The 27,606-nt window shown below is 37.7% G+C and overlaps 1 protein-coding gene across 7 annotated transcripts; it reads left to right on the top strand.

Moving 5' to 3' along the window:
• The first annotated feature begins 551 nt into the window (after positions 1 to 551).
• Positions 552 to 27,468, top strand: SLC16A14 (solute carrier family 16 member 14). 7 transcript variants are annotated; one of them, XM_071752109.1, is made up of 8 exons: positions 979 to 1,068; positions 2,272 to 2,375; positions 2,771 to 2,840; positions 4,600 to 4,823; positions 5,100 to 5,376; positions 6,211 to 6,354; positions 10,811 to 11,800; positions 13,431 to 13,737. In XM_071752109.1, the coding sequence occupies exons 5-8, from the start codon at positions 5,115 to 5,117 to the stop codon at positions 13,577 to 13,579; spliced, it is 1,545 nt and encodes a 514-aa protein (XP_071608210.1). In that variant the 5' UTR covers positions 979 to 1,068; positions 2,272 to 2,375; positions 2,771 to 2,840; positions 4,600 to 4,823; positions 5,100 to 5,114; the 3' UTR covers positions 13,580 to 13,737. The 7 variants fall into 7 exon arrangements, with proteins under 7 accessions (XP_071608211.1, XP_071608210.1, XP_071608208.1 ...); XM_071752107.1 differs by lacking the exon at positions 2,771 to 2,840; XM_071752108.1 differs by lacking the exons at positions 979 to 1,068; positions 2,771 to 2,840 and adding an exon at positions 1,316 to 1,340.
• Positions 27,469 to 27,606: the final 138 nt, after the last annotated feature.

Below are 27,606 nucleotides of genomic sequence, written 5' to 3'. Positions count from 1 at the left end.
TCATTAATGTAAGACCGAAAGATACAGCTGAAGTCTGAATACTGCTTTAAAAAGGTGGGAATATATTTTTGCAACTCTTTTCTTCTAAGGGAGGAGTGTTTTTGAAGCTTATTTATTGCACAAATAAGGTACTATACAAGGAAGCTTTAAAGCTTTTTTCTTAGGGTGATTTGGCTACATAAATTCAACCAGACTCTCCGAAGTAAATATAACCCAACAGACATTAACGTCTTGATACTGGCTGCTTTTATTGGATTTTATCCTCTAACTCAGATGTAAATTTCCGGCGATAACCTGTGCAGCAGTAAACTTCATTCAGCCACAAGAGTGTGCATGTGAGAGGATTGCAGATCTCCTCCGCCAAACCAGAATTAGCCGGTATCGCAGGAATGAAAGAGCGTGGAGATTCGAAATTGCAGGGAATGGAGACAAGACACCGCAGAAGACGAGCAGCCTGGGGAGCAAGAGGTCCAACATCGGTTCCAGACTTCCACAGAAAATAAGCCCCGGGGCGGCGAGCAGGGCCGAACTGAGCTGGGGCGGGCGGCTGAGCGGAGCCGGGCGCAGGTGGACACCGGAGGCTGCAGCAGCTCTCGGGAAGCGGAGGAGCGCCGCGGGTCTGGCCGGCAGCTGGGGCTCGGAGCCGTGGAGCGCTGGGGCGGCGGCGCTGGCGGGACGGGGCGCAGTGAGTATACCGAGAAGTGCGGGAGCAGCCGCACGGCACCGGTGCGAGCAGGGGAATGCGCAGCAGCCTGCGGCAGAGGCGGCTTGGGCTGGGCTGGTCCGATGCACCGGGGCCGCGGGCCCAGGGTCGGGGTCGGGTCGGGACAGCCGCTCCGTGCCGCGGCCGGCGGTATCGCTGCGGCAGCGGGGTAACCATGGGTCACCCTTTGTGCTCCGGCGGGCGGGCGGCACCGGCAGCCGCCCCAGTCCCCCTAACGCCGCCCCGCCGCAGCCCCCCGGGTAGAGGAGGCGGTGGCACCGTCGCCCGAGCCCCCGCCCCTTCGCCGGAATTGCTGACCCCGTGGGGCTCGGGGCGGGAGGCCATACGCTTTTGAGCAGCATTCGGTAAGGAAACAACTTGAATGGTGGGGAGGGTGTAAGATGTGAAGCTCCCCAAATTGTTAACCTGTGGGGGGAAAAGGTACGTCCCCCCACCTTCGGGCTGCTCCAGAAATAGTGTGTAACCATTTATATAGTAGAGGTACATGATGTAAGTTGCCCAGTCCCTTCGCACCGAGGGGAAAGAACTGTTTATTATCTGAGCCTGTTCCCGGTTTCCGCGGGGACGTGGAACCACTCCTGGGTCCCACGGAGATAGAACAGCACCGAGGGGAGAGGTCATCAGAGCAGGGCCCTGGGACCTAGCCCTCAGGGGCAGAAGGGCAGCAGCCCCAGTCTGGAAATCAAACTGCCACTGACTTGGCTCCAGTCTGTGACCTGGCAATTAGCTTAACATTTTAAGTGTTTAGTTTCCCTGATTTTCTGTTCCTTGTTGGGCATGCACAGTTATGTACGGTGGCTCTGATCTGCACAAGTGGATAGTATCCACGTCTCCAGTGACACAGATAAGCAAGCTGAAGTTAAACTGCCAAAAGTTATGACACCCCAAATTAACTATGCTTTTGAAAAAGCTTTTCCTGTATGTCTTCAAAAGACAAATAATAACCTGTGGCGTGTCTAATTGGAATACTGTGAATCAAAAGTCTTTACTATTGATGATGCATTTATGAGCGATCCATTGGAAGTGCCTTTAAAGTGCTATTTTATTCTATGCCTTTTAACACAGACAGTCAGGTACTGGAAGAGATTACCCAAGTATATGTAAATTATTCATCATATGGAGTTTTTGTATCAGATGCTTTTTGGTGATCCGATTCAACTACAAGCTAAAGAGCTGTACCTCCACTGATGGTACAGGGAGCTCGCATGTTTTGCTGCTAACTTTGGCTTTCTTACAACACCTGCATTTTTGCCAAAAATAGCTCATGAGTCAGGTTTTCAAAAAAGTTCAGCATCTTTGTGGGCACTCATTCTTAATCCAGTTTTGTAAGAGCTCTGCATACTGTGCACGCATGCAGTATAAAAAGTTCTTTTCTGAAAAAAAGAAAAAATCTAGGCCTTCTCCAGCTGATCAAATAAGAATCCAGATTCTCCTGCCTTTAAATGCAATCCCTTGTGAGGGGCTGTGTGCAAGTGGGTTTTCACTACCTTCCTCATTGAGAAAATATGACTGGCTTCACGAATCAGCTGCTGTCGTTTCCATTTCAGTTTCTCTAGGATTTCATAGTGGCAAAGAGCTCCTTGGACTTCTCTGCCTTCCATGATAGTGTGTTCTTACCAGTGCTGTGGTGTGGGAAGAAGGCTGAGGGCAGGTGGGTGCATCTCCTGCGTGTGATAGGCCACAGGTAGATGAGCCATAGCAGGTGGAGTATCCAGACATGTAGTTCTTGCTTTAGTCAGAGTCTGAGAGTTTGTGAAATTATTTGAAATGACCTTCCCTGCTTTTGAGTATTGCTCACTTTGAACTTGTGATGTTACTGTAAAGCTAATAGTATAAAAGTAATACTAAGCAAAAATATATGCATTTTCTGAAGATTTATGGGAGTGGATGCAAGCATGACATTAACTTGCTCAATTTACTCAATCTAAGCCCATTCTGTCAGTAAGATTGTACAGATGATTGTCATATCTTTGCATCTCAATGTCAATTATTTTTGCTTTAAATAATTTAAAATATCTAAAAAATGTATCTTTTTCTGTTCCAAAGAGGAACATTTTTGAACCCAGTATCAGTATTGAGGTACACACCAAACCAGTCAAAAGCATGAAAGGGAAAGGTGAGGCACTACATTTAATACTGATTCTGAATCTTCAGTTATGTAATTTTGTATTACATTATTTAAGATGTGCTGTAATATCCATCATACATTTTTATATACAGAGCATGTTTAACAGCATGCAACTTCCTTCGATTTCCATGCAATTTTCTGCTACTTCTCATTATTCCCTATTAGCATAATTATTTACTATCTTTATTACCTTTACATGGTAAGTGTTTCTATCTCTTGTGAGTGGGATGAATCCTCCAGAAGCAGACAAATAAACTACATCAATAGGGGATCTAGCTCAAAGTACATTAATAGGAAAGGGCTGACATGTCATCTTTAATACCGACCCTCTGCAGAGGAAGGATGAAGTAGAATTTTGATTAAGGCTGTAAAAGTCTTCACCACCACAAGGCTCTGACTTGTTCCCCTGCTACCCTTCCTGAAATACCTTGCAGCACCCCTAGAAAGACCTCTAAACATAATCTTCTTTCTCTCTGCCTCTTGATTTGATTGACTGAAAGAAAAAGTCAGTAAGTAATTACAAGATGTGCTTCCAGTGGCACCCAGATGTGGAGTCATCAACTGATCCCAGCTTATCATCTCATGTGACAAAATGATAAACATGCACAGTTGTTCTTCCTCACTGTGTCACCAGTACCTTCTATGGCCAAGATATTAAAATATATTTCTGAATATATGAAAATTTTGATACCATGAGAACACCGCACCTTAGTTCCAATTCACTGTATTACACAAATCAGTGTGTTCTTGGAGGAACCTACATGTTCATGCTGCCCCTAGTTACCTGCAAATTACCTGTACTGGACATCAGGGATGTGTGGTACTTAATTACAAAAGTTACTTACTCAGCAGCTAGTCTGGAGAGGTTACTCTGACTCTGTCTCTGTAGTACTGTGAAATACTTCAAGGCCTTCTCTGTATGTTTATCTAGAAATAAGAAAAAAGGAAAATAGTTTGGAAATGTAGTAACTTGAGAAGCAAATAACACTCATATATTTAAAGACAGCAGCCTGAATTTTCAGTTAATACAGGATCTGAGTTACTGTACTCACTGCCAGTGTTCAGTAGTAGAGGAGCTAGCCCTGAGACACAGCTTCTGAGGGCTCATAGAATATATAAGGAGCTTTTTTAAACAATTTTGATAACTTTATTCTCTCTTTTGTCTATTGTGAAGCTGATGGCTATTTTTATTTCTCTGAAGAAAAAAAAAGACAAAAAATTGCCATCTCTGGTAATTTGTATCATTAAATTTCTAGTCTCCATGGAAACCTGTGTGGTACTCCACAGTTGGGTAACATTTCAATATGTTGCAGCAGAAATCAGATGGAGAAAGACTGGGTCCTGCACCTGCCTGTTAATTAATTAAAAATGGCTGCTGAATTTATTTTCACATTGTGTGACAATCTTAATTTAGCGTAACAGTGGAAGAAATAAAAGTAATCAAATTAAGCTGTTGTTTCATGATCCTACATACACCTGTGCTCATAACTCTGCCAGTCAGTTTGATTCTTAAGGGCATTGTCATTAATTTGGAAGAATTCTTTGGTTTTACGAGGATTATATGGATTACTGCTATGGAAACTGAAAGCATAATAGCAAACTGTTTGTCAAGCTGACTCTAATAAAAAGCTTTCCAGCGAGGTAGTAGCAATCCCTGTGCTTTAATTCATGTAAGCAAAGCATTTTGAAAATCAAGAACCTTAAATATTTATCTTTCTGTCTTCACTCTTGTTCTTCCACTATGAAGGAAGAAATACGTCTCAGAACTGGTTTCCTCAGAAAAGATACAGTAACTTCGTCTGCCTGCCTCTTCAGGATTCCCTATTTTTATTCCAAGCTTTATCAAGTTGAACACAAGGAACATAATCTAACTGAGCAGCAGAAGGTGATACAGAGGAGTGTACAGAGTAAGCAGTGTGTTTTGTGACTTGGGTCAACCCATGAAGAGTGAGTGCTCTTGGACACCTACAGGTAAGTAAATATGTAGTAATGGAAATAATGCAATCTACTGTCAACCTGTAAATACTCCTACATAGACAGCTGTGATAATAAGGTACACGATATTACATCAGCTAGAGAACTTTCTTAGCATTTCCATTTGAACAATGGAAACCCCATATTCACTTTAGAACTGCACTAAACTGCAGTGGTGCAATACGGTACTGATTTATGCTATTAACTATAACCAAGCTATAAAATCTGATAATTTTGTATGAATTTTTAAGGTATTTACTTTATTTGTTTCAGAATACTGTGGAGAAAATGTATGCTAGTCGAGAGGATATTGGATATGATTTTGGAGATAACTCAAAAGTTGGAAGTAAGCCAATTAAGCCTAATCCAGACATCGATGCAAGATGGGCTTGGATGATTGTACTTTCCTCCTTCATTGTGCACATACTGGTAATGGGCTCCCAAATGGCCCTTGGAATACTCAACATAGAATGGCTTGAAGAGTTTAATCAAAGTCGTAGCTTAACAGCATGGGTTAGCTCACTCAGCATGGGCATTACCCTTATTGTAGGTATGTTCCAGAGTAAATTATTTCAAACCTACATAGATTTTAAGAATGTGTTTACCACTTATTCCTCATGTCTTTTCTTACAGTTTCCCATTTAGTTAGCAGAGGTGCCCAAGTTCTCCTGAGTTGCTTTTTAAAGTCAACAAGACAAAATTTGCAAGTTAGAAGGAGAAAGGGGAAGATAATTACTTCAGTACGCAGCATGAGCAGGAAAGGATGCCTATGACTGCAAGGTCTCACTAGAATTAAGAAAACATGATCTGTAAAGCCTGGGGTCCTCCCAGTACTCTATCTGGGAGGAGAAAATACTGAACTGGGACAATTCATATTTCAGTTTTTCAGACGAAGTAAGATTTATTTAAGTTGTGGTTGGATCTGACCAAAATACTATCTAGAGGGGTAGGTTTGTGTGCATATGTATACACATGCCTTTGGCTTTCTAAATTAAGATCGAAAAAATTGAGTTTAAATCTGCCTAAAATATTCCACTAAAAACAAAGTAAAATATGTTTACTTTCTAGTTACTTGTGAAAAAGGCTTGCACTCACATAGCATGAGTAGTGAGAACAATGGTTTCAGTTTCCTCCTCTGTTCAATCCATCCCTTCCTCACGAGGCAACTTTGTTTTAAGGTCCTGTGTATATTTTTTTAAGTGTTTGGTCAGTTGGCTTAATTTCTTTCCACAATTTAAAAGAGCAATAGCGAAAAAAAGGAATTGCATGAGTAGCTTGGAGTTTAGCATTTAGTTTAAAAGATTAGGAATAATCTTTTTGTGAAAAGATTGACAGTAGTAGATATTTAAACACATAAATTAACATTTTTTAATGTTTTTAACAGGTCCTTTAATTGGTTTATTCATCAACATGTGTGGGTGTCGCAAGACGGCTATAATTGGAGGGCTATTGAATGCTCTAGGTTGGATACTGAGTGCCTATGCCTCAAATGTGCAGTACCTCTTCCTTACATTTGGAGTGACATCTGGTAAGAGCAGTACTAATGTTTGAAATGTCTTTCAATTACTTTTATTCTGAAGGTTATCTGGGTGAGTAAAGAAGGAAGTTAGACTGTAAAATTACACCAAAGTTTCCTTCATGCTTTTTACAGCCTGTTAACTTTTTCAGAAAACTTATTTACTCAGAGGATTGGACCCAATGATTTTTGTTGCGATTTAAATCTGCCACACGAAGATGGTATTTTCATCGGTTTCTCCCAAGTGGATATACTAGAGGGCATTTTTAATTAGAAGAATTAATATGAACAGAACTCCTAACAAGTGGAATTTAAAAGATATCCAGCTAACTCCTTTGTCACATGAAAAAACAGCAAATGTTCTCCACAGGAGTTGCTTCCACATTAATAAAATACCAGATTATGAAAACTATCGTACTGCTTCAAAACCCATTTTAAAGGGGCCTTGTGGGTCACTGCTGGTAGGCAGCTAAGCTTCACACAGCTGCTTACTCACTCTCCTTCAGTAGATTCAGTGGGATGGAGGAGAGAATCAGAAGGGTAAAAGTGAGCTAAGGACAGTTTGATAGGTAAAGCACGCACAAGCAAAGCTAAATAAATACTTAATTCACTACTTCTCTTGGGAAGGCAGCTATTTAGCCATTTCCAGTAAAGCAGGGCCTTATCATGTATCCTGGTAACTTGGTTAGACAAAGGCCACAACTCCAAATGTGCCCCCTGCTTCCTTCCTTTCCCCAGTTTTATTGCTGAGCACAACATCAGTTGGTGTGGAATATCCCTCTCGTCAGTTGGGGTCACCTGTCCCAGCTGTGTCCCCTCCCAGCTTCTTGAGCACCCCCAACGCACTCACTGTCAGGGCTGCCTGAGAAACAAAAGGCCTTGCTGCTGTGTAGACACTGACCAGCAACAAGTAAAGTGTCCCTGTATTATCAACAGTGTTTGGGTCACAAATCTAAAACATAGCATAATACTATCTACTGTGAAGAAAATTCAATGTGGCCACAATGCATGTGGCCATATTTTGGATATAGTTTCTAATAAAGGATATTCAGATTAGAACAACAACCACTAATAAATATCAACTAATTTTACTACGTATTTTTAAAATTAAAATCACCAAAGTAAGTAATATTTTGTCATTTTTATTGGAATAAGGTCTCTAGAAAACCTTTTAATGTGTATAAGAGCTCAATGAAAATATGAAAAATTGTCTGTTTACGCACTTCCTTGGAAACCAACAGCTTCCTAAGTGCCTGAATGCTCAGCTTCTAGAAAGATGTGGCTTCTTGTGAAAAAAAGAAAAGTTACTTTAAGAAAATTATGTAGAAGAACACAGTATTATCTACTTAAAGCAGTACTACATTTTACTCACTGTTCATTTCTGGAAAGAGATGTTGTTAGAAGATATGAAACAAAATTCTGCAGTGATACAAGTAAGTAATACAAAGTCTGGCCATTCATTATTATCTGAGCAACACTGACCAGTTCAAAGGGCTTTGAAATAATACTGACTCCACAGATAACATGGCCAGTTATGTTTGCAAATGAGGCATGGTGTTTACGTTATGTGTGGCAGACAGAAGCATTATGAAAAAACATTAATTATTTGCAATACTAGTGATAGCTTCAGTACCCCCATTTCACACAATTCCATAGCAACCTGCAGAACTTCTGGACATCATTTGTTATCTATCTCTCTGGATGGAAAAAAGATGAAACCAGCAAGGATCACTGTGGTGGCTCTTTCATACCATCATAACATAGTTTTCAGTAATGTTTTAAATTCCTGAACAAAGACCAATAATTACAGGCAGGTTTCTGCCCTTTTCAGAATTTCTCTTTCCATATATTGTATATACTCAAGCAGACAGGAACCTACCCACTCTCTCTTGTTGCAAGACAAACCTCTTTTAGGGCATGGTGCTCCAAGGTCCAACCAGGTGTTCCAGCAGAAACTCACCAGTAGTGCTCTGAGTCTCTTGCCCTCAGGGTTGACTAGCCTGGATCCACGCTACTGCTCCAAAAGCAGGAAGCCTCTCTGCTGGCTTGGTCTGAAATGACCTGAGCCTCTGCTCCTAGCCTTACCTTTTATTGGCCCCCCAGTCCTGCTCATGCGCAGTCCTGCTCGTGATTAGGCCCGCCCTAATCGGGCACAGGTGGGCTTAACACAAGCTCATGCCCACTACCTGGCAATTAGTGGCACCTGGTTGCCTCATTTCACTACACTCTCTCTCAGCCCTTGCTGCTTTTTAGAAAGAACATACATAAAATACTAGACAAAAACGCAGAGAGCATACAGGGAATAAAGACAGGTGAAAAACGTCTTCAGAAAAAGTCTGAGGCAAATTTTTACATGAGTTGCAGCATAAGTAATTCGGGCCAGAAGACCCCAGTAGAGATTCCTGAGGTGTTTCTTCCCGCTTCACGAGACCTCCCCTCACTCGACATCCTCGCTCACTATCCCTGCACACGCCATCTCCTCACTCACCCGTTGCCTCGGTCTGTGTCTCCTCACTCCCATCCCCTTGTTGACAGTCACCTCTGGAAGTTTCTTTCATGTTCTTATTTTTGCTAGATGGAAGACTGCTTTTCTACTATGGCAGCTGCCTCCTGCTGCAATCACCTCCGGGCCTCCATGCAGTGCTCACAGGCTTCCTCATGGCTCCTCTTCTCCCCATAGGTGACCCACCATCATACCAGATGCTCTCACACAGTGCTTCCCTACAGTCCCAACCTGGCCTCCTGCCTGCAGCTACCCTGCCGCCTCAGCTCCCTATCCCAAAGTGCTGTTCACCTCAGGGCGTTTCCATCCCCAGCTCATTCCACTCTTGTCCCCTCAGCACCTGGACACCAGCTTCATCACAGCTCCTCAGGCTTTCCTCCCTGCAGTATGGGGGGGCAGAGGAGCTTTCTTCCCCCCTCCCCCTGTGAAGCCTTGGGGTGAATGCCTGTAACCCCTAGTATCAGGGAGTCTCTGTGGGATGTGGGCAAAATGCCCCCGACACCCTGCTGGGGTGAGAGCAGAGCTGGCCCTGTGGCGGCCATTGTGGTGCTGGGTGACAAATCTGTGAGGAAGAGGAGCTGAGAGGCCTGTGGCCCTGTAAGTACCCGTGAAGGTGGCAGGCCTTTGCCTGTGGCTAGACTGTTCTGCTGAAAATATAAGAATGAAAATATAAGATAAACCTTTTTTTAAAAAATGCTTTATTTCCTGCCCATGCAGGGTCATGTGGTAAACACTAACACCAGCACAGCCTGGGCTGTATTTTTCACAGCAGTCAACAGCAGGCCAGGCTGAGGGGACAGGGAGTTTTTCCTTAGAGTTTGTAGCTGGGTTTGGGGAGGGAGACCTTGTGCAAAATAAAAACCTTATCGTGTATTTGTATAACAAATAAATAAATAGATCTAGTAGGCAAAACAGGTGAGCTGCGACCATCACAATGTTGTGATGGTGAGGTGCATGTTGTCAGGCTTTGCTGGAATAACTTCTCTTTCTCTGCTCTAATTGTAGCAACGTGATGCTGTAGTTACATGCAGCCATGTTATCAGCTATTTGGGAAAATTCAAAACACGCTTCTATGTTCCAGTCACAGTGAATTGGGAAGCATCCCCTGCATACAGCTCTCTTACAGTTCAAATCCTCTCTGTTGGGAATTTGCTGTGAGAAAAAATGAGCATAAGTGTTACTTTTAACAATACGTTTGCTCAACCCTCAACACTTTCTACTTAAATAGGTACCATTAATACCGTGGTTTTTAACTGCAGCTGAGGGATTTTTTACAAAACTGGAGATGTGCCATTTAAGAGTATGCAGCTACCATGTGGCCGTCTCTGGCTGTATCTGCAGTGCCCAAAGAGAAACCTGGGAGCTGACCAAGGTCCCACCACTGGGCTAGCACCCTGTGCTGACTCCTGAAACATACCTCACAGTCTCTGTAGCTCCACAGCTATAACGCATGGGCAAAAACTTGGTCTGGATCTTCATTGCTGGTGAAGTTAAGCAAAAGTAACAATATGTGCCCACTAAGCAATTGATCATTGCTCATACAACCAAATGTGGGTATTACAAATGCTGATATTTCAAAATAGGTTTTGCTTGTGTTTTCCTCCATGTTAACTGTCACCAATTTAATGTGAAATGTTTGGGACTTAATGCTGAAACGAGGTAAAGGTTTTCATCTTCCATTTGTTTCAGTATTTTCAGCAGTCATGCTGTTTTTATCTTCCATGTGTTTCATGTTTTTTAGCAGATAAATAGCATTGCGTTCTCAGTGGAATGACTATTGCAAATTTTGGGAAATACTACAGGACAGAAATGAAAGCTAACATGAGAATAACATAAGAACAGAATATTTATTCTTAGTTTTACTACTATGCTTGCTAAAAATTTAGGAATAAAACTGATTTGTTTTTCACCACTTTTTATCTCTCAGCAAAAACTTCAGATTGATTTAGAATTTTTTTTTCATAGGCATTGGAAGTGGCATGGTTTATCTACCTGCGGTGGTCATGGTAGGGCAGTATTTTCAGAAGAGAAGAGCACTTGCACAGGGACTCAGTACAACAGGAACAGGGTTTGGAGCTTTCCTAGTGACTGCATTTCTGAAGTACCTCTGCACAGAGTTTGGATGGAGAAATGCCATGTTCATTCAAGGTGCCATCTCCCTGAACCTTTGTGTCTGTGGGGCGCTTATGAGACCACTCTCTGTCAAAGATGTTGGCGAAAAATATGTTGTGAGAAGAAACAGTGAAGATAATCAGGCAAAAGTTCTGTCCCATTCTTCAGAGACTATAAAATCTAGTGGAATCCTCAGTGAAGAACTGGAAAAAAAAGAAGTGACAAATGAAGAAGTGCTTGACAGCGTCCAGCAAACAGAAATTGGAGGTAAATCCAGAAGTGGAAGGAATATGTATGGACTGCGCATTCTTAAGAGAGTGAGCCAGCTGACAGTTACAGCCAGGAAGGGATTTGCAATATGGTACTACAGCTACTTTGGAGCCGCATCACTGTTTACCAATAGAGTCTTTGTGGCCTTTATAATTTGGGCTTTGTTTGCCTACAGCAGTTTTGTCATTCCCTTAATTTATCTTCCAGAAATAGTCAAGCAGTACAACTTATCTAGTCAGAACAATATATTTCCTTTGACATCCATTATAGCCATTGTTCATATTTTTGGCAAAGTGGTCCTTGGAATCATCTCTGATCTCCCTTGCATCAGTGCATGGAATGTCTTCCTCATGGCCAACTTAAGCTTCGTCACCTGCATTCTCACTTTGCCACTACTGCATACATATGTTAGCCTGGCCGTGGCTTGTGGTCTGATAGGATTTTCTAGCGGTTATTTTTCTCTAATGCCTGTTGTGACTCAAGATTTAGTTGGAATCAAACATCTTGCAAATGCCTACGGAATCATCATTTGTGCCAGTGGAATATCTGCATTGTTTGGACCACCATTTGCAGGTAAGAAGTTCCAGTGGCTAACCAACAGATGTCTGTGTAACATCTGTGTGGCTTGTTATATCATTAAACTTTCTTATGTTATGAGCATATGTAGTTAAGATTACAGTTGCTTTAAAATGGATCATAACATCTATCTTTAAATTGTACAATTTTACAGATCACATCTGCTGGATACCAGTTCACTGTTCACACACTACAAATTACAATCTTTGCAAATCTATTACATTCTATACTTTAAATTTTTTATGTTCTTAAAATATTACGCGTTTTTTTAAAATGAGAAAGATTTAACTTAATTTGACGTGTTTTTTTGTAGTATATGAAAAAATGATGAATATTTTTCATGAGAGGTAGATGTTCATAATATTACTTCTAAGAACTAGAAAGTGGTTTTGGGTGGCACTGCTCTAAGCTGCCAATGGATGCCTTGATTTAACTTAGCTTTGCCTTCCTTCAGCTAGAAATGTCTACTTTGGGGACTGCATTGCTCATGATCTCTTTACTGCCATCCACAGCAGAGGGTAGAAGTGTATATGCATGTTATGTCTAAAGTTAACTAGGTTTAAACAAGCATTCCTTACAATTTTTCTCATAGAAAGTACAGAAGAAATAAAGGTACTGATTCTCACTACTATACTCAGCTATGTTTTATAGAGATGCAAATCAGAAGAAAGCAGTAAGAAACCTTGTAAGTACTGGCTGAGGTTATCCAGGGATGGCACTAGGCTGAAGTGAAGCTATTAGCAGCACAAGCAATCCAGACAAGGGAGAACGCTCTCACCTTCTCTCCTCACCATCTCATGAGCCAGCATGATTTAGAAGAGAGCTCATCTGGTGCCCTTTAAAAAGGAGCAGTGTTTTACTCTACCATTTGTGCTTTCAGGACCTCTCAGTCTGCAGAGTTCATGTCTTTTGTATGTGGTTATTAGTAAGGGAGACATTAGGATGCAATTAGGTGATGTAAAAAGAGCTTCTAATCTTGAGGTTACATCTCAACTCAGCCAGAAGAGCATGATGGAATGCTGCGATTTTGAGTCCTCAAGCCTTTCTGAAGTAGCTTTAATGTATTTTTATAAAGGAATTAAGGTTGGAATGCGAGTCATTGCACACTGAGATTGTATCTCTTGAAAAAGTCTCTTATTGATATGTGAGTCTGTGAGAAAGCTGTTGGCAATGTTATTATTTGCACAAGGCACAGCATTTGAACTAACCTGCAGTATTGTGCATTTTAAAAAGATAATAGTACAGTGGAAGAAATTATTGGTCTGGGATCCCACAATGACTACTTTGAGGTTAAATCAGTGATAACTAGTCTGAAAAATGTACAGTTTTAGAAAGTTGCTTGGCTTCTTAGGTCAGCACATAGAGTCCCATTTTAAGACTTCCATGATACTTCAGTAGGGGGATAGGTTTTGCACTGATTTTGGTGAATGAACAAGATTTTGTTAATACATTTCCATTTGTAGCATCTAGAAGAGGAGACAATCACCACATCTTTTTAATGGATTTTCCACAAAAATCTCTGGATTTGACTAAAATATCATGAGAGAAATGTGCGTTATTTTTCAAGTTTTTCCTTGTACCTTGTTGTCAAGCTTTGTAACAAACATGTTTTGTCCTTATTTTGCAGGTTGGATCTATGACATCACAAATAAATACGATTTTTCTTTTTACATATCTGGCTTCCTATACATGTTGGGAACAGTATTTTTACTTATACAACCTTATATTCAAAAGAAACAACCAAAAGAAAAATCTACAGAAGAAGCACAAGTATAAGACAAATTCCAGAAGTTTTTTTACAGATTTCTTTTGTTTACATGTTTCTATTGTATGACAGTACAAAGCTGGTTTTCTTAAGAAACCAACCACACTGAGCTGTACTTCAGTGAAAAGCAGAAGTGCCCCAAAATGCTAATAAATTATTAGAAATACAATTTTAGAATTAGTTACGATCTTTTACTTTGGATCTAAAAATTACAGCAATTAAAAGCACCCTGCTAGTCTTAAAACTGGAACAATTCAAGGAGCCTTTTACTCTTGCTTCTCGTAACTTTCACCACTATCCATTGGTGAAACTCCATTGACTGCAGAGCAGTTACTGCTGATTTACTGTAGTCCTACAAGACAATTTGATCAGGATATGAATTATTTATAAAGGTCTTTCCTACTATATATTCTGCCTGATAGAAGATTAGTTAACTGAGTGTGAGAAAATAATTGTATTTCTTACCTGGCTTGTGAAGTACTGTTGCAATGCTAGTAGAATTCAATTAATCCAATGTATTACAATTACTTATTTCTGTGATGCAAAACTGAAAAAAAGTTGCTATATTTTTCAGAAATTACTCTACTTCAAGGATTTTTTATTTTATTTTTTCAAGAACCAAGTGCATAATGAAGTAGCCATCATCAATACATAGACTGCATTTTAAATTATATAACACTTTATGCACCTGAAGTTAAACAACCATAAAAGTAAAAAGAGGCAATACATAGAAAAAAATATTTTTAATCACAAACCGGAAGGTGTTTTCAGAAACATTCTGAAGTTTCTGGCAGCTTTATGTAATTAGAGGTTTTGTAGAAATGCTTAACATTGTCATTGACTCCCTCCATGGGACCTGTTTGTCAAGCAAACAGGACTAAAGAAAAAGAGTTGTGCAAAAGTTGGCCACCTGTAGTTTTTCAGAAAGAATTGGAGTACAATACACATTTTGTTACAATTTGTTACAATATAAATTTTGTTACAATTAATTTAGTCACAAAAACTGTGAGCATTATGAGCAGTCATGTTGCTTCTCACAATGTTTCTCATGAACTCATCATATCTGAGATGTTTATACACTAGAAAATCAGATACTGCAGAGATGAAGAGCATTTAAAATACTCAAATAATTTTTCTTAAAGCACATTAAGCACCCAGAAATCGATGCAGAATGTTCTTTATGGTGGTACAAGAGTTTTCACAGCTTTAAGAAGTGAGTCTGATGTTAGTTTTCCTATCAAATAAAAGTCACTGTAGGTTTTTTCTGTTAGTTTTCTAAAAGTTTTTTTCATGACAAACCAGGCTCTTTGCTTAATACTGGTATATGCTGCTGGAGTTCTTTAAAAACAGTTCATACTATTAAAGACAAATATTGGGAAAACAGTTCAGTATGCCACACTATTGTTATACAGATCTTCAGATCTGCAGGATTGGTTAAAAAACTTCCTAAAAGGCAATTTGTATTGTTCTATATTGCAATTTTCCAGTGTTGCACTTCTTCAACTGTTTGGCAGGCACATACTTTAAAATAGATGACTGAGTGAGCCAAGATAAAGAAAACCTTAAGAAAGCCCCAAACTACTCCAAGATTTAAATCAGTTCATTCACACAGGGTAGTTACATATGGCCTCTGAAATTTATACTAAAACAACTGAGGTGGCAGTGAACTGCAACACATGATGCAAACACACAGTAATTCCTTAAAATCAGCTTTTTTGTTGGACCAAATGTTCATGCAAGCTACACTTTCACATAAGTTCTTTTGTTACAGGTTTAATATTTTCTTATAATGAATGCTGCTGCTAGTTTATTTCAACTGAGCTATCTTCTATTGTTGAAATATATATATATCTTGAAGTGATGGTTTCCTTCAGTTTGGTGGGGTTTTTTTTCTTTTTGAAAGGTATGTACCCTTTATACTTCATTTTCACTTTGTTTTTTGTCAAAATCAACTTTGTTTGTATATTACTGTAATAAGTAACATGTTCACTTACATCTTTCCATAGAAGTCCTTACTATGGGCCATATGATGCGAATAAAATTAGATCACCCAAAATTTCACTTTCTGTTAATTTACTAATTAAGTTAATTTCTTAAGCTTAAAAGTTAAGATTCTCTTGTGAAATGATTGTCCTTATTGCTCATAACAGAAGGAAGACACTGTGTCATTGTATAGTATTTACCCATTAGAAATGAAACCAGCCAGAGCAGACTAACATTGATTCTCCTTCCAATAATTCCACTTTTCTAAACTTGTCATGGCAGGCACCCAAGTGGAGCTGTACTGGATTACTCTCATTTAAGTGTCGGGCATGCCTGCTACAAGTAGTAACAGACATAAAAAACCCCCAAAAGTTCTGGAATAACTTCTGTTACATGGTGCTGATGTAGCTGGATACCTTAAACTATTCAATTCACTGAGTACAGCAAAGCTTTGTCAGGGTTTGTGCACTCCTCTTTTTGTTGTTGACTTGTGAGAGTGATCATACTGCAGGCATGCAGCATGCCCAGATTCTAGCAAAGGAAAAGCAGGGATTATTGGGGCAAAATTGCTGTAGAAGTTCTGAAATTAAACTATATATGCATCTTGAAAGTTTTCTTTAAAGTTCTGCCTGCTCTCTGTCTCTCACCATTCAGTTGTTACTATGGAAAACGGACACTGTGAAGTTCAAAATAGTGGAAACTGGTTGTTGGTATACTATATTTGCATTGCCGGATACAGTGTTCTATTAAAAACAAAAAACAAAAAAAACCCTCCACAACAACCCCCCCCCAACCAAACCAACAACAACAAAAAAGAAAAAAAAAAAAAAAAAAAGAAAAAAAAAAAGAAAAAACCCAATAAAAAACCAAAACCGAAAGCAAACAAACAAACAAACCCAATACAGAAAGAAAAAAGGTAGTCACTGACATTTTCGTCGTTTCTGTTCCGTGCCAGTGGCTTGGGAATTGTGTACTAACCAGCACATCTTCCCTTCGGGAACCAGCAAAACCCCCGGCCCCGGGGGGCGGCCCTGCAGCAGCGCTCTCTCCTGCTCCGGGAACCGGGCTCCCTCTGCTGCTCATACTTAGCAGCCTTTTTTTAAAAAATTGTTTAATCTTGCCTGTTTTGTCTATCGAAGGACACTTTGTACAGTAAACTAAACGAACCCTATCCTGAGCTTGTTCTGGGAGTCATCACAATATCGAAGATTGCTGAATAGTTGTCTGGAGGACTCACACAGAGCTCCAGCCGTGGGGCTGCACTGGGGCTCCTGCACATGGTTTTAAAAACAGTATCTAGTGAAAATCTAAAATTGAAACGCATACTGAAAGCATCTGAATGCACTGGAGATCAGGATTTATGATCAGAACTGCCTGGCATACCCATTTAATTCAGCCTATGAGATGTGTTGCACAGGATGGACACACAGAGCCCCTCACACTGCACAGTCCTGAGTGCAGAGACTGTTGTATTTTTCCCTATTTGAAAATCTAAATATGCTATTTTATAATTCCACATAGAGCTGTATTCCAGCCTACACATAAATTAGTCTGGAAATGAAAATTCATAGTACTGGGACAAATTTTTAATTTCCAAAAAATACTGCTGAAATGAGAGAAAGGGATCATGGCATTACTAGTTTTATTAGACGACTTAATTGTACCAAAATATTGATTTTATTATTATGCAAGTTATTTATTTATAGGACTTCCTTAAATTCCAGAATATCCAAGCTTGTGTTTAACTAATGGGAAGTTTATTGTCCTCCTCATCCAAATCCACTCACACTCTGCAAATGACAGATGGATTCAAAATACACTAGTAAAACATTTCCTGGCTTCCTTTCTATCCATTCTCTTCTTCAGTTGTTTTTGTTCTTTTATCCTTTACTGGTGGTTTCCCAGACACAATATCAACTGTTTTATCTTCAAACTGAAATAAAGACCAGAATGCACCAAGCTTATCTACTTCCACCTGCCCTTCACCTCTAATGTTATGCTCTGTTTGCCTATTGTGCCATTTTCTCCTGAGCTTTATTTATACCAACTTCCACTTTTTGGTGCTCATTGGAACTCTCTTGATAAATCATCTATAAAGTCTTTGTAGCCACACCACAGGAACAACAGTACAGCCATGCTGTCTTGAGCTGGCAGCAATCTTCCCCAGAGCTTTTCTAGAAATCTTGGGTCACAGAGCCTAAAAATAATACAAACCCTGTGAGTAATCTCAGCCTAATACAATTTGGAGAAGCACTCTGTACTAGAGACATGTCCTGGTCTCCAAATGAATAGGTTCATCTGTTTCTCTGAACTCTTTCAGGGAGTATCTAATTGTCACTTCACACTCCAGATGACTAAACCCATTTTTATCTTCCTCCCAAGGTCTAGGCTCCTACAGCACTCCTGGGGATAAGGATCAGATTATTTGTCTCTTTACTATTATTCTCTTTAATATTTTTCTCTTCTTATTTTTCATAAGATAACATCCACCCCCTGTCCTCGAGTTACTTCATCAGCCTTTTCTGAGACTCTGATTGGGATAGAAAATGAAATTTTGACCACAAAAATAAGCTCACAGATCTGAACACAGAATCTTTCATTCCTCCAATTACCTGACCCTGCACAGACTTGGAAGCTGGAATAGATGACATCTCCAGCGCTTTTTCAACATACCCTAATGCTATAAATTTTTCTCTTTGCACCAACAGATGGGCCCTTGTTCTCCTGGGACTTCCATGGTATCCTCCCCTACTTGTTACCCCCTCATACAGCATTAAGAAGCTATGCTAACCTCCCATCAGCCAATATTAGCAAATTCTGTTATTTACTCTTTGAAGTTTCAGTCCAAGGTGTTCCTACTATTTCCCATACTTCCCAGATAGCTGGAAAGAGCTTCCAGGCAAAGCAGCATGATGTTCTTTTCCTTACACCTCCTTGCTCTAAGGTCTGCAAAAATCTTGAAAAATATCTCTTGTGCTCCTGTCTTTTGTCAAATAGTTAAAATCTAAGCTCTCTAAGAATGTCTCATTGGTTTGGCTGTTTGTTTTTTTTGTTGTTGTTAGTGAGTGTAGTATAAAGGGATTGAAGTTCCTAGACATTACAATAATACAAACCCTAATGCAAAGTGTAGGTTTTACATTTCAAATACTTAATCCTGGATGTGGTATGTAGCACCCAACCATGGGTTACAATGGAATTATCTGGATCATTGTCTGTTCTACGTGCAATAATAGTGTGCAGGATAAGCACAGTGTCTCTAACAGTCTTTATGAAATGTAGTTTTTATTGCACCTGTTCAGTTGTTTGGATACAGATGATTTATTGTCTAAAACTTTAACTAAAGCAGATGGATTGATGATTATATTAAATGTGAGATGAGTCACAACCAATATGCTGCACAGCCAATCTAACAACGCTCAAGTAATTTGTAAGACTTTTATTTTTTTTCTTTTACCATTTCAATCTGTGTGAACCTTGAGAAAGCCTGGCAATATCCTTAAGCTCCAGAAAGGAAATCATGTACAAGAACAACAGGACAGGAAGCTGTTCCAGGAAGTCATAGTTACCTTGAAACAGTTTGAGGACATGTTCCAGAACTTTGGAACCAAACAATATAGCAATCTGAACCGGGATTAAAAATCAAAACAAAACCCAAGAAACAGAAAATTTGTAAAAGCATGAAAATTCTGCCCAATAATCCCACATTACTCACACATAGCCCAAAAAATCAACCCCAAAACTCAGCTTAAGGTCGGTTTTTTTCCCAAAGTTTATTAGAGAAAAAAAAAAAAACAACTTAATACTGAACATTACTAGTTTATAGCATTACTAGTATATAGCATATAGGAACATTAAAAGAGCAACAGAGCTGAGCTGAAAGTTTTCCAGAACCATTTTGTCCACTTTTCCACATCCATCCTTTATTTACATAAAGACAGTGCTATTTACTAAGGAGGAGGCTCATAAAAGAACTGAAAAGTGCTTCAGTTGTATGCTTTGGTGAAAATAATTATGCTCTGACATTAAGAGCCCCTTTAATTCTGCTTATCTTATGTAGGTACAGTTGTACAACTAAAATGAAATTGAAGACACCTTTTGCAGTGACATGCCAATTTGTGACTCATTGACTTTGTGATCCAGTACAACACCGAATTATTTTTCCATAGATCTGTTCCTTAGCTGTTCCTCATCCTTCATTAATACAGTTGATCATTTTGGCTTCTTTACTGAACTTGGAACTTGCCCTTTTGAATTTAACATGGTTTCTTCAGGAGAGTTATCTATTTTATCAAATTGCTTTAATAAAAATATTAGTTCAATATAAACCATGATCTTGAATTTGTTTTGCTACACTTCTAGTGAATGATCAGTGGTAAATTTTGGAACAGTCATCCAGATTTGTAAATGACTTATTTTTTCTTCTTTTCATACAGAGATGCAGAGATAAAAACTAGAATTACTACTTTATTTATCATGAAACTATTCTAATTCATGCAGAATGGGTTTTGTTGTTGTTTTGGGGATTTGTTGTTTTATTTTTTTAACCAATTAAGAGTCTATCTTCTTATATATGTTAAGATTATGAAAAGAGACAGAAACAGATTTAAGGAAGTTGAACCTATATTGAATATAGGCAGTAAGTGCATACAATTTTCACACAGCAGTTTTCATTCCAAAATATTTTGTCAGATTTGTTACAAAACTCAATCTTATGTGAATACATTTGAAAAGAGCTTTGTTGAAAAAAGCATTCAAATACATTTGAAAGAGCTTTTCAAATTACAAGATGCTAAGACTTATTTCTTCTCTTTTTGTTCCAAATATTCCTAAGGCAGTTATGTAGAAGGAAGCTATCACCTTATGTTCCTTCGTATCTTTGGGTAGATGGCCCAAGCTTTCTTTTCTGTTGATACATCATACTGCAAGTGCAAACAGTTGGCTGTTGGTTCTCATTTGCTTTTTTGCTTTCCAAGTATCTCACTTCGATAAAGTAGGTAATTTTCCTCAAATTTCTTGTGCAAGTACAAAAATTATCTACATAGCCAACTAAAAATTGACTGGATGATCTAATACAAGCTAATATATAAGAATAACCCAAATCTTCACAGACTAAGAATGACAATGAAAATGCTTGTAGTGTGCATCTACTTCATACTGAATGATTGAACAGGCTATCACATTTGCTGCTCCTTGAGGTTTTCTTTGAAATTGTTTATTTCTAGAAATAATCTATTTCTAGAAATAATAATGTGACCTGGTTTGGCTGTTTAAAAATACTTAGCTGTATTCATCTTGCTTTATGAGTGTATTTGCAGCTCATGATAAACTGTGAAATTATATTGAAATTTTGTTCTTTTGTGAAATATTCACCCTGTCAGTGCTAGATACTGCTATCAAGCTTGCAGGTTTTATTCACTCATCTAAATATTTAAAAGACCTCTCTTCTCTTGCCCTACCCTATCGTCAATGCATTTTCCATCTTTGCAAAAACATAATGAAACTCCAGCCATATGCAAAATCTTGCTCTTCCCTGTCTTCCTTGCTCTTCTTCTATCAAGACTATGAAAAGAAACTTTACATTACTTCACTTCCCAGAAAGAAAAGCAACCATTTCAAAACAAACAAAGATGGCTACAGCTGTATGGTAGTTAATATAAATTTACTAAAATGTTAAACAAATGTTTATTACAAAATGTTTACTTCTTCAGTCTTCTATTGGATTATACGTACATATACATATATATATACATATATATACAATATACATATGTATGTATATTGATAAAATATTTCATTTGCATGGGGTCTATACTTGCTAAACCCATTAGAAATTATTTAAGCACCTTTTTTTTTTTTTTAACAATTTTCCTGAAAAAATTTCCAACCATGGGAAAACAGATGAAATCTTAGGAATAAAAGTGAGGAGATAACAAAAGGAAATACTTACACTTAATAACAGATAGACATTTTGCTGGTAGAGGTGTATCAAATATTTAGCAGTAAACCACAGGTCTGGTGATGAGTCTTTTATTTGAAACCTCATTTGGTGAAAAATTCAGTAGAAATAACTAGAATGTTTTTCCAATATATATATTTGTGGAGAACTACAGGAAAAAAAAATTCTGTGAATACTTAGGATAACAGCAGCAAAGCTCCTCTAACACAAAGTGAAAAGGAGGTGTAAAAACATCTAATTGTGTGGAACAGCAAGAGCCATGGACAGGAATAATACCAATATAACATTACAACTTTTCATAAACAGTAATATTTAAATCATAACACTTCTATTTATGTTAGCATTTTTCAAAAAACAGAGCACTGTTACTTTATATTAAACTTTTAGTAAAAAACAGCGAAAACCCCATGTATGCTTAGATATTTTTAGGAGTAAGAAATGACCAAATGTCAAGGAAGTATGACAAGTATTTGTGAGGTCCTGAAAATAATAGGATAACAGGAGAAAAATGTGTGTTAACAGGAATTTAACTTTGGAATTACTGTACCCCAGTAATCTAAACCAGATGTTTTAGTGTGACATTATATTAATATAAAATACCACAGGAAAATCTTACCGTATAAACAATGAGGAATAGACCAAGCTAAAATATTCACCATTAAATATTCAATATAACTGATATTCATATACAATAAATGTGACTATAAATATAAAACCTGTTTTTATGAGGTAAATAAAAAATAGGTTAAAATTAAATTTTGAAAATAAACCTATGGAAAGCTATTGCTAAAATTTCACTATAAATTCTATGTAATTCTTGGTAAAAGTGTGGAGGACTACTTATATGAAAGCTCAGGTTTATAAAAAGTGACAAATTTAAAATGGAGTGCAAGTCTTTGCCTCAACCAACGGAGTGATTATAAACACCTACTGCAAAAAAATACAGCATATTTAAAGACTCCCTGAGCACCAGCCAGATTCAACAGGCAGGTCGGTTTCTACTGGTTCCTGATATATTAATATCCCTTCTAGCCAAAACAAGTAATAATCACTGGAATGAAATATTTACTTTGTTACAGACTGAGAGCTGATTAAAACTTTTTTGGTGGTTTGTGCATATATCCAGTCACTTGAGCTCAGAACTTTCCATCACTGTGGAGCTAACAGCAGTAACTTCCACTCTCTGACCCAGCTGCCTAAGAAAGTGTCACTGTTTTCAAATTCACTTGAAAATGGTCAGTTGTGAAAGTTACAACAGTTACAGAAACACAAACCAAAAGATAGAAATGCAGCCCACATTAACTCACTAGGGTTAAAGATCTCTTAGATTGTGTTGTAGGAAGTGTTAGATTTTAATAAGAAAAGGAAAGCTGTGTAGGTCTTATTTCAGATCCTAAACAAAGACACACTCAAGTTTACTCTTGAAAACAGTATTTTCTATTAAATAAATTTTACCCTCTCCCCTACCTCCTGAGATGCAGGACTTCTTTGCCTAAGTGTAAATAATATGATGTCTGCCAAAGCTGTTGATAAGGAAGACAGAAATTCCCTTGGAAATGGCATATTTCAAATTCATCATAAAAATACGGTAAATACGAAGACACATCTGCAACTGAAGTTTTTTGTCTGCCTGTACATAATCAGAACACAAAGGCAGCTTATTAGAAAAAATATCTATAAATCTCAGCAATGCTGAGTGTTTGAGCACTATCTAGTCTTGTGGGCTACAAAAGCCTCAGATGTTAATACAGTCTCTGCAGGTGCAGTTATGAGCTTCTCCATTTTCAGACCAGGTCATAGATCAGACCTCAACTATTAGCTGCAGTTGTTGAATTAGCACGTCTTTGGCTTCACATTTTCAGGAGACTGTGTCCTCTGTGAGCAGTGACCAATTATGTCTTGTGATAAAATATCTCTTCAGAGTAATCCATTACTGAGAACCGAGATTATAAGAAGATGAAGAGTAACAATTCCTTGGGATACAATAGTCCTGTGGCACTTGGAGAAAAAGCATTATTATTTCAGATGCTTTCAGTGGCAGGTCTGTCAAGAAAAGGTTGGAAAACAGCTCTACAAATCTGTGTTTAAAGGTTTATTTACTGATGTGTCTTTCTTTTTCTGGCTGTATGCTCCTAAACTCATGTCACACTTCTGTAATCCAGGTACCTGAGGCATTTGGGTTTACTGATGTTTAAACAGATTGGGAATACAGGTGGCTCATGACATAGCCATAAAGAGAACTGTGCTGGCATAGAGCATTATACAGGCTGAGTTGCTTTCTGGAATATTTTTGTTGCTAAAAGTTCCACAGTTATCTTAAAGTGAAACTACCAACGTTGCTAGGATTTATCCTATGTTTACATTTACTGTAATGTCTTTTGTTTTTCAGGTATTCGTACATTCATTTATTTTAATAAATTCATACAGAATGCATCTTAGCGAAAGCAATGATATCTTTTATGAAAGTTATTACACGTAAATATTGCTAGATTATCCCATTATATACCACAGCAACTTTACAGTAATTATCATATGACTATGAAACGTGAATCATACAAACCTCCTGGTATTCTTAAATTTCTCCAGGTCTTGATTCATAAAAAATTCATCCCTGCCTGAGATTTTCCACCACCTAAAAATTACCTGCAACTGTGGGAGAAAAAAAACCCAAACAAAACAAAACACAAAGACAAAATTAATATCAAGTACCGTAAGATAAATATACTGCTAAGATTCAAGACTCTGGTTATGTAAATATCACTGTGTTCCCCAAACAAAATTATCATAAGAGATCAGACCACGGTGACATTACCAGCAGCCCTACAACATGCTTCAAAGGACAATAAACATCCCATAATGCACTTAGACAAGTGTGAAATATTTTTATGAAATGTTCTCAACCACCAAGTGAAATTGTGCACAGAAATTAAAACATGTTTAATGACAGATCAACTTATGAAACTACAAACACTCTCTTTCTGCTTTCCAGTTAGTCACAGAAACACAATTCATCAGGCATTAAATGACAAGGTTAAAAAGAAATAGCCATTCCATTGCTCAGGCATTCACAAGTGGCTGTATTGGAAGTTAAACTGTCATTTTAATGTTTTGTTAAAATTGAAAATAACAGAAAAGTTCAAAGCACAGCCAGAAGACTCTGGAAAAGTTCTCCAGAAATGCATTCAGCTCATTTTCATCCAGAAAAATAAAAGAAAACCTGCATTGCAAAGCATGCAACTGAGACAGCAAGTTAAAACAAATTGTGAACTATGTAGCTATGAAATTAGGGAAAACAAGTGGCCCTGGCTATCAGTAATTTTCCCAGAGTTGTCTTAAAACATTACATATGTGCTTGAACAGTGTGTCAGCTTTTGTTGCTGTAACAGCTGGGCTTAGAGCAGAGGAAAGTCCTAATGGTGTCTCTTCCTTCACACAATTTGCTAGCAAAGCTCATACTCCAAGCCAAAAAGATTTGCTTTTGTAGGCAAGGTTAAAAACCAATCTTATAATCCTTCTAATATTAATATGTTTTATTTCATTTCACTGACTTAAGTGAGGATTTTACATTCTTCTATGAATAGGTGGATTCCTGATGTACTGAGAAGTAAGGCTGAGAAATGAGAATGCTAGTGAGGTGTATGTTTGTAAACACACACACACACACATTTCTGAAAAAATGCATTCTGTAGAGTCTTCTTTTTCTCGTTGGCATGTAGAAGAGGAAAATTAAATAATTTTTTTAAAAAAATATTGTTATTAAACAAATAATAAATTTATTATTACTGATCCTAGACCTGACAACAGTGGTTTCAACTCTCAATGTGATATTTAACTTCAGATCTCTCTGGTAATTCAATGTAAAAACATAGATTTTAAAGCTGAAAAGAATTAAGCGTTTGTAATAGCAGTGAGCTGCATTCACTTTTAACATAATTTTAAAATGAAATCCCAGATTACAGGTAGTATACTGAGGCAAGATCACACCAATAATTTCTCTGCTTTTCAAGTCTGGCTTGTCTCCTGTTGATATCTCAGATACAGTAACAGTAAGAAAGTTGGGATAAAGGCTTAACATCTATATTTCAATGTCAAATACAGCTAAAAGTCATCCTTTTGATGTTTATTGTGGCTAAAATGGGGGTAACTGTAATTACAAAATCTTATTTCTGATAGTATACATACAAAATGGCTTTGATTAACGCTCAGATATATCTGCAATACTATGTAAAATAACCCTAATTATGTGAATAAAAGAAAAAACATCCCACTCAGTTGCAGGAGGTCACCCTATTTTACAAAGAACCCCACCATCATTATTCCTTTGCATGGAAGTCACTGTCTCTTTGAAGGGAAAATACCCCATTCATCCAATATGCATTCTAGAATATATGAAAAATAAATTACACCACCAAGACATTTTTCAGTAGCAGGGTTAATATTTCTGCAATGTACATGCACAGTATAGACCACCACACTACTAAAATAACACCACTTAATATACTAGTGGTGATATGAGGATTCAATGCAAAAGAGATTAGAAACCTCTTGTCATTCTGTTTCAGTGAAAATCTTATTACCTGGGAAGGCTTTGGAACTACTGTTTGCAACCTGCCATAGGGATAATAGGACAGTGAATGCTGTTCTGTACTGTACTTTCAAAAGCTCTTTTGATCTCTAGCAATGTAGGGAGAATCAGCATGTAAGGCTACTTCCTTTCTTATTTGTAGAGAACAGGAGGTGAGAATAAGGTCAGAACAAAACCAATAGGCACACAGACAAAGAAAAGATACCTCTCTACATATGCACCAGACCCTTCAAAAGGCTATGCAAGCATATAGTATATTATAGGGGGAGAAAAAAAAATCATTGTTAAAGGAGAAAAGAAACCTGATTAATATGCTTTCTCTTTGCCTTTTTATGTTACTGTTGGAAGTGATATTAAAAAAACAAAACCCCAAAACCAATCACAATAAATAAATAAAAAACCCCACATTTGGCATGAAAATGCCAAGTGTAACTGGAAAATAAAATAGCCACCTTCCTTGAAAACTGCTTATCAGAAATGCCTAATGATGATTATTGCTTTTCAACTTTTGAACTTCATTACCTAACATTTCTCAGATTTGTTTTCTGTATGACCTTATAGATTTAACCGTACACAAATTTTGAAATCTAGTTCTTAAAAATGCATAACTGTGTTGCAGAACATATTGCAGTGCTTTTTGTTATAAAGTAACTTAATAAATACTTTTTAGCCTGGGATCTATAATACAATAAAATTAAGTATACACAGCAGATGCTTGTGTAAATTATGCACTGGTGTAAAAGATCAACTTTTCACATAAGTATTATATATATTTTTGTTAGTATTCTGTGGGTAGAAGTGTATCCATGTATAATGTAAGTTTATATACACACAGGTATGCAGTAATGTATTTAATCCAAACACTGAGGTCTGCATGTGTGTATAGACTCTTGAAAAAGATTTTTTCTATATAGAAGCCAACCACCTCTGCACTGGAACATTAAGTCAATACTCCACAAATGAAATACATCTGTCCTATTTTAAAGCAATTATGGTAGATATTTTAACATGGTTATAAAATATTTTAACATGGTTATAAAAATTTCCTTTCTTGCAGTATTGCTATACAATTATAAATTCCAAAACATTTTAATACTAACTAAAACATGTCAAAACTTAAACAAACTACAGAAATACACATTTCAGTAATGCCTTTTCATCTTTATTGTTAGACTAGGAAGGACACAGGAACCGATCTGCCAGAAGGGGAAGATGAGGCCAACACAGTAATGCATAGGAAAAGTAAAATATTCAAGTAATTACATTAAGTATGGTTTTTTTCTGTACATTATCTTCTGATATACAGTGGAGCAGACTGTCAATAGCACTGTTCCATTTAAAACTTCTTTATGTACAAATAACCAAGACAAACTGAAGTTGTTTTGGTAATTTGTTACCACATGGTTATCTCAAAGAAAATTATTGCATAGATTTTTTAAATACCTATACATTTTGCATAGATTAAAAAGATGAAGACTGGAATGTATTACAAGTGCATCCTGGTTACTGTGGAC

The sequence above is a fragment of the Heliangelus exortis genome, chromosome 9 (assembly GCF_036169615.1).
Source record: "Heliangelus exortis chromosome 9, bHelExo1.hap1, whole genome shotgun sequence".
Classification (NCBI taxonomy): domain Eukaryota; kingdom Metazoa; phylum Chordata; class Aves; order Apodiformes; family Trochilidae; genus Heliangelus; species Heliangelus exortis.
The sequence above is the reverse complement of the archived record's forward strand: the minus strand, read 5'-3'. Positions and strand labels throughout refer to the sequence as shown.